This window comes from Myotis lucifugus, unplaced genomic scaffold (genome assembly GCF_000147115.1).
Source record: "Myotis lucifugus unplaced genomic scaffold, Myoluc2.0 scaffold_3670, whole genome shotgun sequence".
NCBI classification, from domain to species: Eukaryota; Metazoa; Chordata; class Mammalia; order Chiroptera; family Vespertilionidae; genus Myotis; species Myotis lucifugus.
In genome coordinates this window covers 1-14,295 of record NW_005874718.1, presented here as the reverse complement: position 1 = coordinate 14,295, position 14,295 = coordinate 1, and the positions used below count along the sequence as shown (strand labels likewise).

General features: G+C 37.9%; 2 protein-coding genes across 2 annotated transcripts; one reads left to right on the top strand and one right to left on the bottom strand.

Moving 5' to 3' along the window:
• Positions 1–207: 207 nt before the first annotated feature.
• LOC102419914 (olfactory receptor 51S1-like) lies at positions 208–1,258 on the top strand. Its single transcript, XM_006108816.1, has one exon. It carries the CDS (start codon positions 278–280, stop codon positions 1,247–1,249), a length of 972 nt encoding a protein of 323 aa, XP_006108878.1. The 5' UTR covers positions 208–277; the 3' UTR covers positions 1,250–1,258.
• An 8,640-nt stretch (positions 1,259–9,898) lies between these two features.
• LOC102420229 (olfactory receptor 51F2-like) lies at positions 9,899–10,846 on the bottom strand. Its single transcript, XM_014450774.1, is given in 1 exon segment — positions 9,899–10,846. A coding segment is annotated over 1 exon segment (948 nt).
• Positions 10,847–14,295: the final 3,449 nt, after the last annotated feature.

Below are 14,295 nucleotides of genomic sequence, written 5' to 3'. Positions count from 1 at the left end.
TTGATTTAGTAATAAAGGGTTCATTGGTGAACTTGTGAGAACTGTTCAAGTGAACTGAAATGCGAGTGTGTTTGGGCAGCACAGAAGTCAGATGGCCTGGGATTGGGAGGAGTAGAAAAAGTGTTCATAGGAGTGTAAACCCTCTGCCAGGTGTTTGCTATTAAGGCAGGGAGCAGAGAAAGGCTCTTTTAGAAAGATCATGCAAACACGTCATAAGATTAAGTAAATCTTTCTAATCAGTTTTCAGGTTCCAGAGTTCAAAGTGGGATCGTGAACGATGTCAACATTCCCCACCCAGGCAGCCCCCAACAGCAGCACTTCAATGACCCCCACCTTCCTGCTGGTGGGCATGCCAGGCCTGTCAGCTGTACCCTCCTGGTGGACAGCACCCCTCATCACCATCTACCTTCTCTCTGTTCTGGGCAACAGTACTATCCTCTGGGTCATTGCCATGGAGCCCACGTTACACCGTCCAATGTACGTCTTCCTCTTCCTGCTGAGTGTATCCGATGTTGGCTTGGCCACAGCCCTGATGCCCACCCTGCTGGGTCTTGCCCTTGCTGATGCTCATGCTGTCCCTGCCTCAGCCTGCCTCCTGCAGATGTTCTTTGTCCACGTCTTTTCTGTCATGGAGTCCTCTGTCTTAGTCGCCATGGCCTTTGATCGGGCACTGGCCATCTGCCGCCCTCTCCACTACCCAACACTTCTCACCAATGATGTTGTTAGGAAGATTGGCCTCAGCATTGTTTTCCGATGCGTGGGTCTCCATCTGCCCTTGCCATTTCTCCTGGCCCATATGCCCTACTGCCACCCACAGGTTCTGACTCATTCGTATTGCTTGCACCCAGATATAGCCCGATTGGCCTGTCCAGGAGCTTGGGGTGCAGTCTACAGCTTCTTTGTGGTCCTGTCAGCCATGGGATTAGACCCACTGCTTATTTTCTGCTCCTATGGCCTAATTGGCAGGGTATTGCAGGGCTTGGGATCAAGTGAGGATCGCTGGAAGGCTGGTCAAACCTGTGCCGCCCACCTCTCTGCTGTGCTTCTCTTCTATGTGCCCATGATCCTCCTGGCACTCATTGACCGTCTTAGGATGCCAATCCCTCTGCCTGCCCATACTCTTCTCTCCTATGTCCACTTCCTGCTTCCTCCATTGATCAACCCTATTCTCTATAGTGTCAAGATGAAGGAGATTAGAGAGAAAATCATCAAGAGGTTGCAGCCCAGAAAAGTAGGTTGTGCTCAGTGAGAAGAATGTCCCTCCACATATAGGGACTCAGGACTACAAGATACAAAGGTTTCCATGACTGAGAACTCAGTTCGTTATGCATGAAATGGCCATTCAGATACACACAAGCACATGCACATGGATGGATATGCCTGTTCCTAAATGTGTGCCTGTGTATATTAATGAAATCTTATGAACCCCAGAGAATGGCAGTGGTCTAACTACCTTACACTACAAATGAATGGCATTAAAAGGGCCAGAATCTAGGTCTTGTCACAACTGTCCAAATATGTTGGTTGTTGTTTTGTTTTTGTTAATTTCTACACTACATCTATATCCTAATAACTGAGGAAATTGAAGGAGTTAAGCAGTTACATGGAAAAGAAAAAAAGAAGACAGAAACATTCTACTCAACTGGATAGTGTTGGGCCTTCATTAAAAGTAGAGATTCTGACTTATCCATAGGAATTGGATGAAAGAGAACACAAGTAAGTATCTCAATTAGGCTATTCATGTCAAGGGATATGCTACATAACTCTGATCAGGCCAGGAAAAAGGAGAGCCTTCATTGAGTTCAAAATGTTGGTATTCTTGATTAAAATTTCAAATGATTCAGAAGAAATTTGAAAAAGTAAAAATTACTTTAAATTGCCATCCAAATGTAACCATAATTACATTTTAGTGAACACTAATAAATGTAAAGTTTATATAAATGGAATCTTACATATGGTAGATGAAGTCGTTGGTCTTAGTGGTAGTATTATATATCCACACCCGCTTTGGGGATCAGAGTGTGCAGATTATACTTACTTTCACTTTTATTTTGAGCTTGGACACATGACTTTCTCTGGTCAACATCGTCTCTATGACTTGTTTTTGTCAGTAGGATGTTAGTGGATATGATAAGAGCAGAGGCCCAAGTGGGATTTTCACAATGGGGTTTCTTCCTTTGCTATGAGTAATCTTAAGCTCAGGTAGTAGTGCCCCTTCTACCTGGTCCCCAAGACAAGACACATGGGGCAAACCTATACCCTGGAGCCACTCCTAGCTGACTAGAGACCTGAAGCAGAGCCATCAAGTCAAAACAGCCTACATCAAATGGACGTCTGTCAACCTGATGATCAGCAAGCATTACAATAAATTCTGTAGTTGTAAGCAACTAAGATTTGTGGTTGTTTGCAACAAAAAGGAACTAACACCATAACTACAGTTTTTTTCTAAAAATATGGTTAATTCCTAATGATTTTTTCTTTGTTATTACAATTATTAATATCTATATATATAAAAGCCTAAGCAACTGGCCAACAGGTCAGTAGCAATGACTCACTCTGACCACTAAGGGGCAGACGCTCAAAAAAGAAGCTGCTGAGCTGTGGTCACTTGGCAGCAGCAGTTCTCGGGTGACGCACCCAGAACCAGAGAGGAAGGAGACCGATTCTGGAGTGCGTCACCAAGAACCGCTCTCTCGAAATTTGGGAGCCCTCGGGGGATATCGGAGAGCCACTTTCAGCCCAATCCCCACAGGCCAGGCCAAGCGACCCCACCAGTGTATGAATCCATGCACCAGGCCTCTAGTACATATATAAGGGGCTTGCTTTGTAGCACGAAAGTTGAATAACATTCTACATGTCTTTCTTTATCTTGCTTTTCTTATGGTAGAAATCCCTCAAAGTAAATAAGTATGGATTCATTCAAGGACTACATAATATCCCATGACATGGATGGACTGCATTTAACTCAACTATTTCCTCATAATGGGTATTGGAATTGTCTTCGGTATTATGGCACCCTAAACAATGCTGTAATAAACATTCTTATGCAGCTGTCCATGTGCACTTATGCTTTTATTTCTGTAAGACTGATATTCAGGTCATCACTGCTGGTTTCAAAGGGCTGTACATTTTTTTTTATTTCAATGAGTATTAGTTGATCCATTTCCCCAAAGGTATATTAATTTATATTTCTTCCCTACATGGAAGTGTGCCTTTTCCCTACATACCCACCAAAATTCACTGTTACCACTATTCTTAAATTTTCATCAATTTTATTAGTGAAAATTATCACATTTACCTTTATGTTGAATTTTCCCAATAGTGAAAATGAGTGTCTTTCACATGTCTATTGATTATTTTGTCCCCTTTATCAGTAGCTTTATCCATGTTTCTATTTTGTTGTTTATATGTGAAATATAAATTTGCAAGAGATCCTAGTTTTATGCCTTTGCCAATATAATGTTTGTCTTTGGCCTTGTTTAGGCAATTAAATTGCAAACAAATATAGGTAGTTTTATATAATCAAACCCACTTTTATTTTTTTTTAATAATTTTGTTGTTTTATATTTTGCTTCTAAAAATGTATCTTTGAGTCCTTTGTTTTACATACACTCTTTTATGCTTTTCTTCTAAAGTTGTTGAAATAGTTTTAATTTTAGATTTTTCTGTGTCAGAAGTCCAAACTTATATTAATCAAAGTCAATGTGTACTAGTGGCAAAACCATCTACTAAATACATTCTCTTTTTCTCACTGAAATAAAATACTATGTGTGAATGCCATTTCTTACAATATGTGTGTCTGTCTGTTTGTGTACATTGCTTTACAGATCTTTTAATGTGTCATATATATGATCACTTATCACTGAGCTATTACAGTAGCCACATAGTATGATTTTGTTAATATGTGGTATAGTGATCCTTCTCTCACAAAACAAATAAGAGCTTTGGAATACTAAGAGAAACCACATTGTTTTTATAGATTAAATCTAATAGAATCAACATTTGTTAATAAGTTTTTACATCCAATAATATATGATTGATGTTTCACCTAGTAACAGCTTTTTTACATTTTTAATAAAATTATTAGTTTTAATTAAATTTATTTCCATGTAGTTTTTAAGTGTATAATTTTATTGCTATTAGAAATAAAATATTTCCCCATTTCTGTTTCCACATACATCTTGCTAAATAGAGAAATACATTTTTATCTTGAATTGATAGTTACTTTACCAATTATCATATGCATTATAGTAGTTTTGTTTTTTTACTTTTGGGGATTTTATTTATATACAGCATATATAAGTAAAAATAGGTGATTGGTGACTTTTCTGTAATATTCATGCACATTATTTCAATATAATTTAATGAATTCACTGGGTCTCAACCAATTATGAAAGATTAAGAGTGAAAGTGAACATTCAAATCTTGTTTCTCATTTTAATAAAAGTGGCATTAATATTTTACCTGTTAGAATGATGGTTGACTTCTATATCTTTGTGTAAATTTTATAACATTTAAATAGTTCATTTATATTTCATTTTAATTTTTTAATAAGTGTACTTAATGAATCCTACCAAATGCTTTTCAGCATCCACTAATTGTCTGCTTTAATGTTTTGAAAAATTTTCTGACATTGAAGTATCACTGTTCTCTTATGTTTATAAAAAAAACATATTAAATAAAAAGTAGCAAATTGAATTAACTTAATCGCCAAAAAAGAACACATAATAATAAGTTAGTATACATTCCAGGAATGCAGAAATAGTTATCTACTCATCTCAAGTTTCTCAGCAAGGCATATTATATATTCTCTTATTAAATGAATTAAATAAATTAGTCTCTCTTTCACAATGAGAATACTAAGGCTGAGAATTTAAGAATACCCCAAGTCTATAAAATTAGAGATGCAACATTTATTTTCAGATTTTCCTGAATCTAAAACAAATCCTTTAAAATTGTTGAACAGGGAAACAGCCTGATCTTGATGCAATGTTTTTAATCAGCTATAAGGTCTCCAAGAAGCCTTGATTTCCCAAAGTCTACCTTTTCCTTCTTCCTGACACACCCACCTCCAGTTTCCCATGTATTTACTGAGTGTAGAACGATGTGAATAAAGAGTTGGGAGACCCTCAGGCCAGGGTTTGAATTCTCAGTCCACTACTTCCTGTGTTATTTGGCAGGAAATGGTAGAGCTGAGACCAGAGGCCTTCTTCCTGGCTAAGTCCCTAACTTGTCTACTCATCTTGCCTCCTCGCTGGCAAGAAACACTAATTTATCATAGCAGATAGTTTAAAGGGCATATAATGCTGGAACCAATTTGGCTCAGTGGATAGAGCGTTGGCCTGCGGACTGAGGGGTCCCAGGTTCGGGGCATGCGCCTTGGTTGGGGGCATATCCCCAGTGGGGGGTGTGCAGTAGGCAGCTGATCGATGTTTCTCTCTCATCGATGTTTCTAACTCTCTATCTCTCTCCCTTCCTCTCTAAAAAATCAATAAAATATATATTTTTTTAAATAAAAATAAAGGGCAGATAATGCCTGCTGGGGTCTTTTCATTCTTTCTTCTATGGGTTGGCTTCTAAATCCTCTAGTCTGGAGCTACCTTATATCTTACTGCTTAGCAGTAATCCTGGACTCTGATCTCCAAAATAAGGATGGCATAGTCCTAGTGGCTCCTAAAATGTCTTTACTGGCCCTTTCTCATTAGGAGGTCCATGGAACACTTTAGTCTGGTTTCATTTAAATGCCAGAAGTGGCAGATGAGACCAGGGGGCTGCAAGTAGCAAAGTTGTTTGGATGTGCACTTGGCCACTGAGGTGCAGCTTCTGTGTTGTGACTTGACAGTTATTACTAGTGTTGTGGGCTACCCCACTTAGAGGGACGAAACCTGTCTCACAAAGGCCCTTTAAGGTCCCTGTCAATGTTAACTTCTTGGTAACAGGTACAGAGAGTGGGGGGTAGAGCCTAGATGATGACTTCTCTGACTCACACTTACATCCCCCCCTTACCCTCCCACCACCACCCAGCAAAACCTGAGGAGCTTTCATGCTGAATGTTCTATGGTACTATGATCTAATTTTCTCTTTTCACAGAAACTTCCAGAATTATTGTGTGTTCTCTAATATTTAGTAACTGTTATGCCAGCCATTTTACCAGATGTGATGCCCCTTTTTAAAAGACTATTCTTTTAGCTCAAATTGATATACATCTACTAAACACAAACTATGGAAGGTACTTTATTGCAAAGAGACTTTTTAAAAGTTGAATAAAGCTCAGCCCTTTCCTTGTGGAAGTTCCAATGTCATCAGTGAGAGAGACATATGCCTGATGTTGGAGGTCCTGCGGGTCTCCATCCACTGTACCCCGAGGACACAGCCCCTATCTTTACTAAAAATACTGTCAAATACAATGCCCACCTATAATTTCCTTCTGCAATTTCCCCCAAAATTGGCTTTAGCAAACTACACACTCTCTAGGTTCCCCTTCCACGTTGCCCTGGGAAAGTAAATTTCAAACATTAATGTACACACCAATTATTCGTGCAGTTCACAGTGTGACTTTATCAAGAAAGTGGGACTAAGACAGAGAGAAAAGTGATAGCACAATGTCCATTCTTGTTCAATGAGTCCCCTCAAAATGGGTCATTTCTGCCCTAACCGGTTTGGCTCAGTGGATAGAGCGTCAGCCTGCGGACTGAAAGGTCCCAGGTTCAATTCCGGTCAAGGGCATGTACCTTGGTTGCAGGCACATCCCCAGTAGGAGGTGTGCAGGAGGCAGCTAATCGATGTTTCTCTCTCATCGATGTTTCTAACTCTCTATCCCTCTCCCTTCCTCTCTGTAAAAAATCAATAAAATATATTTTTAAAAATGGGTCATTTCTAAGATTCCATGTCTGAAGCCTTTATTGACCAGATTCCACCTAACTCAGCTAACTAAAGATATGACTTACTGTTGACAACATTGTTTTTACCAACTATGTTCATCATGCAAAGACAAAGATGTACCCCACCCCACATATGGACCCTAATCTTTTGTTGTTGTTAATCCTTACCTGAGGATATTTTTATATTGATTTTTTTTTTTTTAGAGAGAGTGAAAGGGAGGAGGAGCGACAGAAAGAGAAAGAAACATGGATGTGAGAGAGACACATCAATTGGTTGCCTCCTGCATGTGCCCAACCAAGGTATGTGCCTTTGATTGGGATCAAACCTATGACCCTTCAGTCCATGGGCTGACACTCTAACCACTGAGAAAAACTGGCCAGGGCTAGACCCTAATCTTTTGCAACTGTTAACCCTGTCTCAAATGTAGCTTGGTCCTGTAGGCTGTACACCCCATGAAGCATTTTTATCTCCAGCACTCTGAAAGGCATAGAGTTAACCTCTATAAATTGCAGGATTTTCATTGAGAAACATAAAATCCTCTTAAGGAACTTCAGTTTGAGTGTCTAGGACACCAACCCAGTTCCTGGTTGTCTTATCCCAGAGCAAGGTGGAGAGCTTTCAGGTTATTCATGTTCTGCAGCTTCTCTGCTTCAGCCCCTTTTCAGAATCCATGTCCTTATTTATAGTCTCATACTCATCTCTAGCATAGGCACATCCGCCTGAGAATTAACAGACGCCTAGTTCCCTTGGGAACAATGACTCCCCTTGCTTCATCACTGCCTGTCAATGAGGGGCTCATCCCTGGAAATGCAGAGAGCAGGCTCTGACTCTCACTCACAGATTTAACTCTTGTGATCCTGTTCCCACCTCAGGTGCAGGCTTGGGGGGAACTAGTCTCTGACATTGGCAAGGCCACAAGACTAAGTGGATGCCATAGTAGAGACAATCTAAGACCATCACAGACTTTATGTGGAATTCTTCCCACAGATATGTTCTGCTTGGTCATCAGAATGTCTAGTTTTATTACTAATGTGAATGGATTTAGGTCACAAGCTCTCAGATCTATCATAGACTCCACCTTTCTTCAGTGTTTTATATCTAGTCTCTTCACATTTGTTGGCCACCAAAGGCATTTAATTTCACAGAACAGAAAGGAAAGACCAGGGTCACAAGCACTGCTGGTATCTTAGACCATCAGGTTCAGAAGAGAATATCAATTTTAGCCCTCAATTTTAAATGTTGGAAATAAATAAATGTTGTCATTCTGATGGCATGTTGCAGGAGAACATATGATTTTAGACAGAGAATGGAAAATAAGATCTAGCAAAAACATCTTATACCTAGAACAAAGTAAGAACAGCTATTAGTAAGTGAATCAATGTTGATAAGCCAACAATAATGTCTCTGTCTTCAGGTTAATACAAGACAGGATGTGCTTGAGATGAGAGCTACCATAAATAAATTAGGTCAGGTAGAACATTGAAGAGAAGAAGCCTATAAACTTTTTTTGATTTTTCATATTCTAAAAAAATAGACATAGGATATAATCTTTCACTGATAATAGGCAACCAAATACCATCACTGATAATAGGCAAACATACCATCATGCTCTTTTTTTTGTTAAAGTATGAGATTATAAAGGCAAGATGATTACTGGAATTTTAGACAAAGTTTATCTTAACTTTTCATGTTTAGCTAACAGCAACAATAACTGATTCTGAGTGATTCATTTTTGCATTTACCCAGAATATGACCTTGCACATAATAAAGGGCAAAATAACTTTACCTACATAATATCCAGAAGTGGATCACTGGGTCAAAAGGCAGTTCCATTTTTTATATTTTGAGTAAACTCCATACTGCTTTTCATAGTGCCTGCAGCAATCTGCCTTCCCACCAACAATGTACAAGGATTCCCTTTTCTCCACATCCTCACCAGCATTTATTGTTGATTTATTGATGATAACCATTTTGAGTGAAAAGGCTATCTCTCTGATGATTAGAGATGTGATTTCTTCATATGTCTATTGGCAATTTTTATGTTCTCTTTGCAGAAGTGTCCATTCAGATCCTTTGCCCATTTGTTTTAAATTGGGTGTTGAGTAGTAGAAGTTCTTTATATATTTTGGAAATTAACCCATTATCAAATGTGTCATTGGCAAATATGTTCTCCCATTCAGTGGGTTCCCTTTTCACTTTGTTGATTATTTCTTTTGCTGTGAAAAAGCTTTTTTGTGTGATGTAGTCCCATTTGTTTATTTTCTCTTTTTTTCCTTTGCCCAAAGAGATATATCTGCAAAATTATTGCTAGGAGAAATGCCTGAAATTTTGCTGACTATGTTTTCCTCTAGGAATTTTATGGTTTCATAACTTACATTTAAGTCTTTAATTCATTTTGAGTTTATTCTTATGTATGATGTAAGTTGGTGGTCTAGTTTAATTTTTTTGCATGTATCTGTCCAATTTTCCCAACAGCATTTATTGAAGAGACTGTCTTTACTCCATTTTATGTTCTTGCCCCCTTTGTCAAACATTACTTGACTATAAAGGCATAGGTTTACTGATGTTCATTTTAGGGTTTACTCTATAGTTTAAATATTTTGGAAGCATGCAAAGAATCAAGAGCTTTAAGGGGGGAGAATCCAATTAATTGAAGTGCTTTTTGTATATCATTCAGAAAAGCCCAATGGCATATTAATAAAATTTCCAACATTAAATCTAGACTTTTAGAATTATATGAAGAATCTGAATTAATATTTTATTGAGGTACCATACAATTTGCAAATATAAATATTTGTTTATATACAGTGTCTCACTAAATATTTAAAATAAAACCATAATTTAGGTTTTATTAATATGAACTTACTGGAAGAAAACTAAGCAAATATCATATAATCAATAAGTTGCATAATTTGAACTATTGGAAGCATATCTAGGCATTTTGGGAACAATTACCCCATTCTATCAAAGCACTCATTCAGAAATTGCTTTATTTTTACTCGGAGACAACTAGTGATTAGATTTGCAGCTGCTTCTGAATTAAGACTTTAACAATAGCCTTTCTAATCTGCTTAGTCTTCACACTGTAGATGATAGGGTTGAGCACTGGAGGGATGAGCAGGAAGATATTAGCCATGATGGTGTGGACAAATGGAGGTGCTGAATGTCCATAGCGATGAACAAGTGACAAGCTGATGAGAGGAATGTAGAAGATGGCAACAGCACTGATGTGGGATATGCAGGTGTTGAAGGCTTTCCACCGCCCCTCTCAGGAAGTCATGTTGAGGACAGACCGGATGATCAGGACATAGGAAAGCAAGATGCAAGGGCAGTCAAATCCTGTCGTGGAGAAGAGTGCAAACAGGCCAAGGATGCTGTTGATTCTGTTGTCTGTGCATGAGAGCTGGATGAGATCAACATGGTAGCAGTAAGAATGTGAAAGGACCACAGAACTGCAAAAGGACAACCTCCTGACAAAAAGCACAACGGGCAACATGACAGCAACATTCCTTATCAACATGCTCACCCCGATCTGGGCAATCCTGGCATTGGTGAGGATGATGGTGTACCTCAGTGGGTCACAGATGGCTACAAAACGATCAAAGGCCATGGCCAGCAGAACCCCAGACTCCATGAAAGTAAATGTATGGAGAAAGAACATCTGAGCAATGCAAGCATTTAAGTTGATCTCTCGAGCTTCAAACCAGAAGACACCAAGGGTAGTGGAAAGTGTGCAGAGGGACAAGCTCAGGTCTGTGGCTGACAGCATAGAGAGAAAATAATACATGGTCTCGTGGAGGCTCTGCTCACGGAGGACCACAAAGAGGATCATGCTGTTCCCAGACAGGGCGATGACATACAGGAGACAAAAAGGGATGGAGATCCAGGCCTGGACTGCTCTCAAGCCTGGGATACCCGTCAGGAGGAAGGTCAGAAGCTGAGCACTGGTATTGTTGACCAACATAATGAGGGACTGAGAAGACAGGGATATTTGAATAATTGAACATGATATAATGAATATATAGCTTATCACTTAGAACATCATAGTGGTACTCTGAGACTCACTTGTTGAGAAAAGAGAATTCCCATATTATACTACTTAAAATTTTCTTAAGTCTGTAATTCTTTTTGGTGAAATCAAACATCACAATTAAATCATCCCTGACTGTAAAAGTCCCCAGTAGATTACCTAAACAATATGATGAAAAATCTGGTTTCCAGTATTTTTTTTAAATAAATTATTAATCCTGGAATAAAGCACCAAAAAATCAAGTCACATTTATAATGTAGATATTATTAGATTTTTCCCAGGGTATGTCCAGAAAAATGCCAAAGACATCCCAAGACATACATGTTTATATATGTGGTAATAGAGTAGTCCAAAGAACCACCCTAAAAAAATAAGTATAGCTCCATACATAAATTTCTTTTTCTGATTTAATTTTGCCCCCAAAAATCTTAAATATGAAATCCTTTAAGGATCTGCCACTTGTCCATTCTCAAGACATTTAAATAATTATATTTCCCATTTTCACAGTTTCATCTTTTACTTATTTAATAACAAAATAAAAAAATTATCTGAAAGCTATCTCTGGTTTCCAGGTTTCTAAAGATAGAACTTCATTCTGGATATTGTCATAGGGATTTCTCATGGATAAATCAAATTCATTCTATTCAAAATCAAATTGGTCACTTTCCCCTATAATTGTTCTTACTCCTATATATTCTATGCAAAGTTTATAATTTTCACAAAAATTAACCAATTATCTAAGTCAAGGCTCTGGGAGTTTTGTACTCAGATGTTTCTACTGGTCACCACTCCAATTAATTATCAAGTCTTTTCTAATATCTCTCTTTCTTATTCTACCTATTCTTATTTAAACACAAAATAATCTCATTCAGGTATTACACTGTATAACCTGGACTATTAAATTAACCTACAAATAATATTAATTTATTATAAATATAAAATAACAAGGGCTTCAAAGCAACAACAACACCCATTTATTAAAAATCTTCTCTATGCCATAAAATATAAATGAGAAAAACAATCTTTTAAACTATTTAAAAATGACAAAACCACATATCATAACTTGTGAGGCAACATATTGGAGTGCAATGGATAGCATAAAGGATAGACATTTATTAGAAAACAAAGATGCAAAATATTATTTTTGTAAGCTTTCAATATAAGATGCTAGGAAATATTTAAATAAATGTTAAAAGAGGCAAATAACAAAAATAAAAAGCACATATAAATGAGTTAACAATAAAAATCAGTTAATTACTTAAAAAGAAAATATGTGCACTTTTTTCCCAGAATGGTCAAGAAAGGTAGAAAAAGCATGGTTAACTGTATAATAAATTTTTTAAAGATAAATATAATGGAATAGATGCATAAGTATAATACTTTATTTGCAAGAGATACAAAATTGATAATTTTATAGGAAATCTCAATCACCAAACCAGTCCAAGAAATTATATTCAGCAGAGAAAAATTACAATGACAGGAAAAGCCACCAATAACCCCAGAATAATTTCAAAACAAGGTATAAATAAGGATAAAGAATATGATGATGATGACACTAGAAAAAGAACTGATGTGATAAAATGATGATTAATCAATTGGATAATAAATTATAAAACCGTAAAGATCCCTATTTTCCACATTCCTGCATTTAGATTAAGAATTTCAAGGCAAAACAAAACCCCTATAATAATATTAGAATAAGAGAAAATACATTTATGACTTTTTTAGGGAATCCCTTTAGAAAGAAGATGAAATTAAAGCCCTTAAGTAAACGATTGATACAGAATACCACATCAAACTTAAATACTTACTGATTACAAAAGATATCTGTAACAAAATCAGAAGTGCAGCATGTTATGTACATGCATTAGAAGACCAAGATCAAAAAATGCTTTTACATTTGCTTTAAATGTATTGTCTGTTTTTGTTTGAGGACAGTATGTGGTTTGATAGAAGGAAGGGAGTTGGGAACAGGAAACAAAAATATCAAATAGATTTCTGTGTCCAGAGGTTTAGGGCATGAAGGACATGGTGGCCACCAGGATGTATTATTCTGGTCCAGCAAATGGAAGTCACAGTCCTCACTCCCAACACTGACAGGAGGTAGGGCCTTGTGAGCCCACTCCCATCTAAGATTCCTCATCTGTAAACCTTAAACTTTAAAAAATATCTCTGATCTGCCTATTTCAGCTGTTTCTGTAATGGTCAAATGCAAGGATGCATTTGAAGTCCTTCTTTCTAAATATAAATGGGTTCTAATAAGAAAGCTGTCAGAGAGTTCAGACTGTGAGGATCCTACCGAAGGTGGAGCTGATGCCAAGTGAAAGAACTGAAAAAGTTTATAATTCTAGAAAATAGGGATATAGAAATCAGCCAAATTTAAAAGTTGAGTGAGACAACAATAAAATATATAAGAAATGTCAAATTTGGGTAACACAGAATCATAAAAATTTACTCTACTTCTTTGACTTGACTGACTTTGACATTTTCTCCTGGAAAGAAATGTTTGTTTGCAAGCTTCTTAGTGATTTTTCACTAATTCTCATAACCTTCTGCTTCAGCCTGTCACTGTGAATCCCTCTGGCCAATATCTCTCCGCTTCTACCTCTGATGTACAGTCCTCTGCTACTAAGTACCTGTCTCCCTCTCCCCATGCCTTGCCCTCCAGGTTAACGCTCACCATTCCCTCTTCTTGGTCTGCTGTTTCTGGCCCCAGCATCATACCTGGCTCCCGACAAAAGAAGAGCTCCTTTCCACGATCTGCCAGCCAAGTACATATGTGGGTGGCTCCTGGACCTGGTTTTCTGTAGGGAGCCCAGAATTCACCCAGTCCTGCTACCAAGAGACCCTTGGGGTTTGGAGATATTATAATCAGATGAGCAGCATGATCCTAGTGTGAGAACTAGAATTTCCCTGGAGGTTTACCACACCAGTTTAAAGCAGCTCTACATAATATGTTTACCATCTCACTTTTAATTGTTTTATTATCTTTACTAGAGGCCCAGTGCATAAAATTTGTGCATGGGTAGGGTCCCTTGGCCTGGCTGGCAATCAGGGCCAATCTGTAGGGCAACCAGCAGGGTGATCGGGGCAGGGGGAGGGGGGCCTGCTAGCACCTGCCTTGGCTGGCCTGGGACCTGCGGGCTGGGGGCAGCTTTTGCATTGAGCGTCTGCCCCCTGGTGGTCAGTGCATGTCATAGCGACTGGTTGTTCCGCCAGTCATTCAGCCGTCCAGTCGATTTGCTTATTAGGCTTTTATTATATAGGATATTTTTAATGAATATAAACATTCTTTTTTTTATCCATTAACTTTAGGTTTTTATTTACTACTGTGTAGGGTACAGGCAAGAAATGTCCTTATGCTTTCCTCCTCTTCTTTTTCC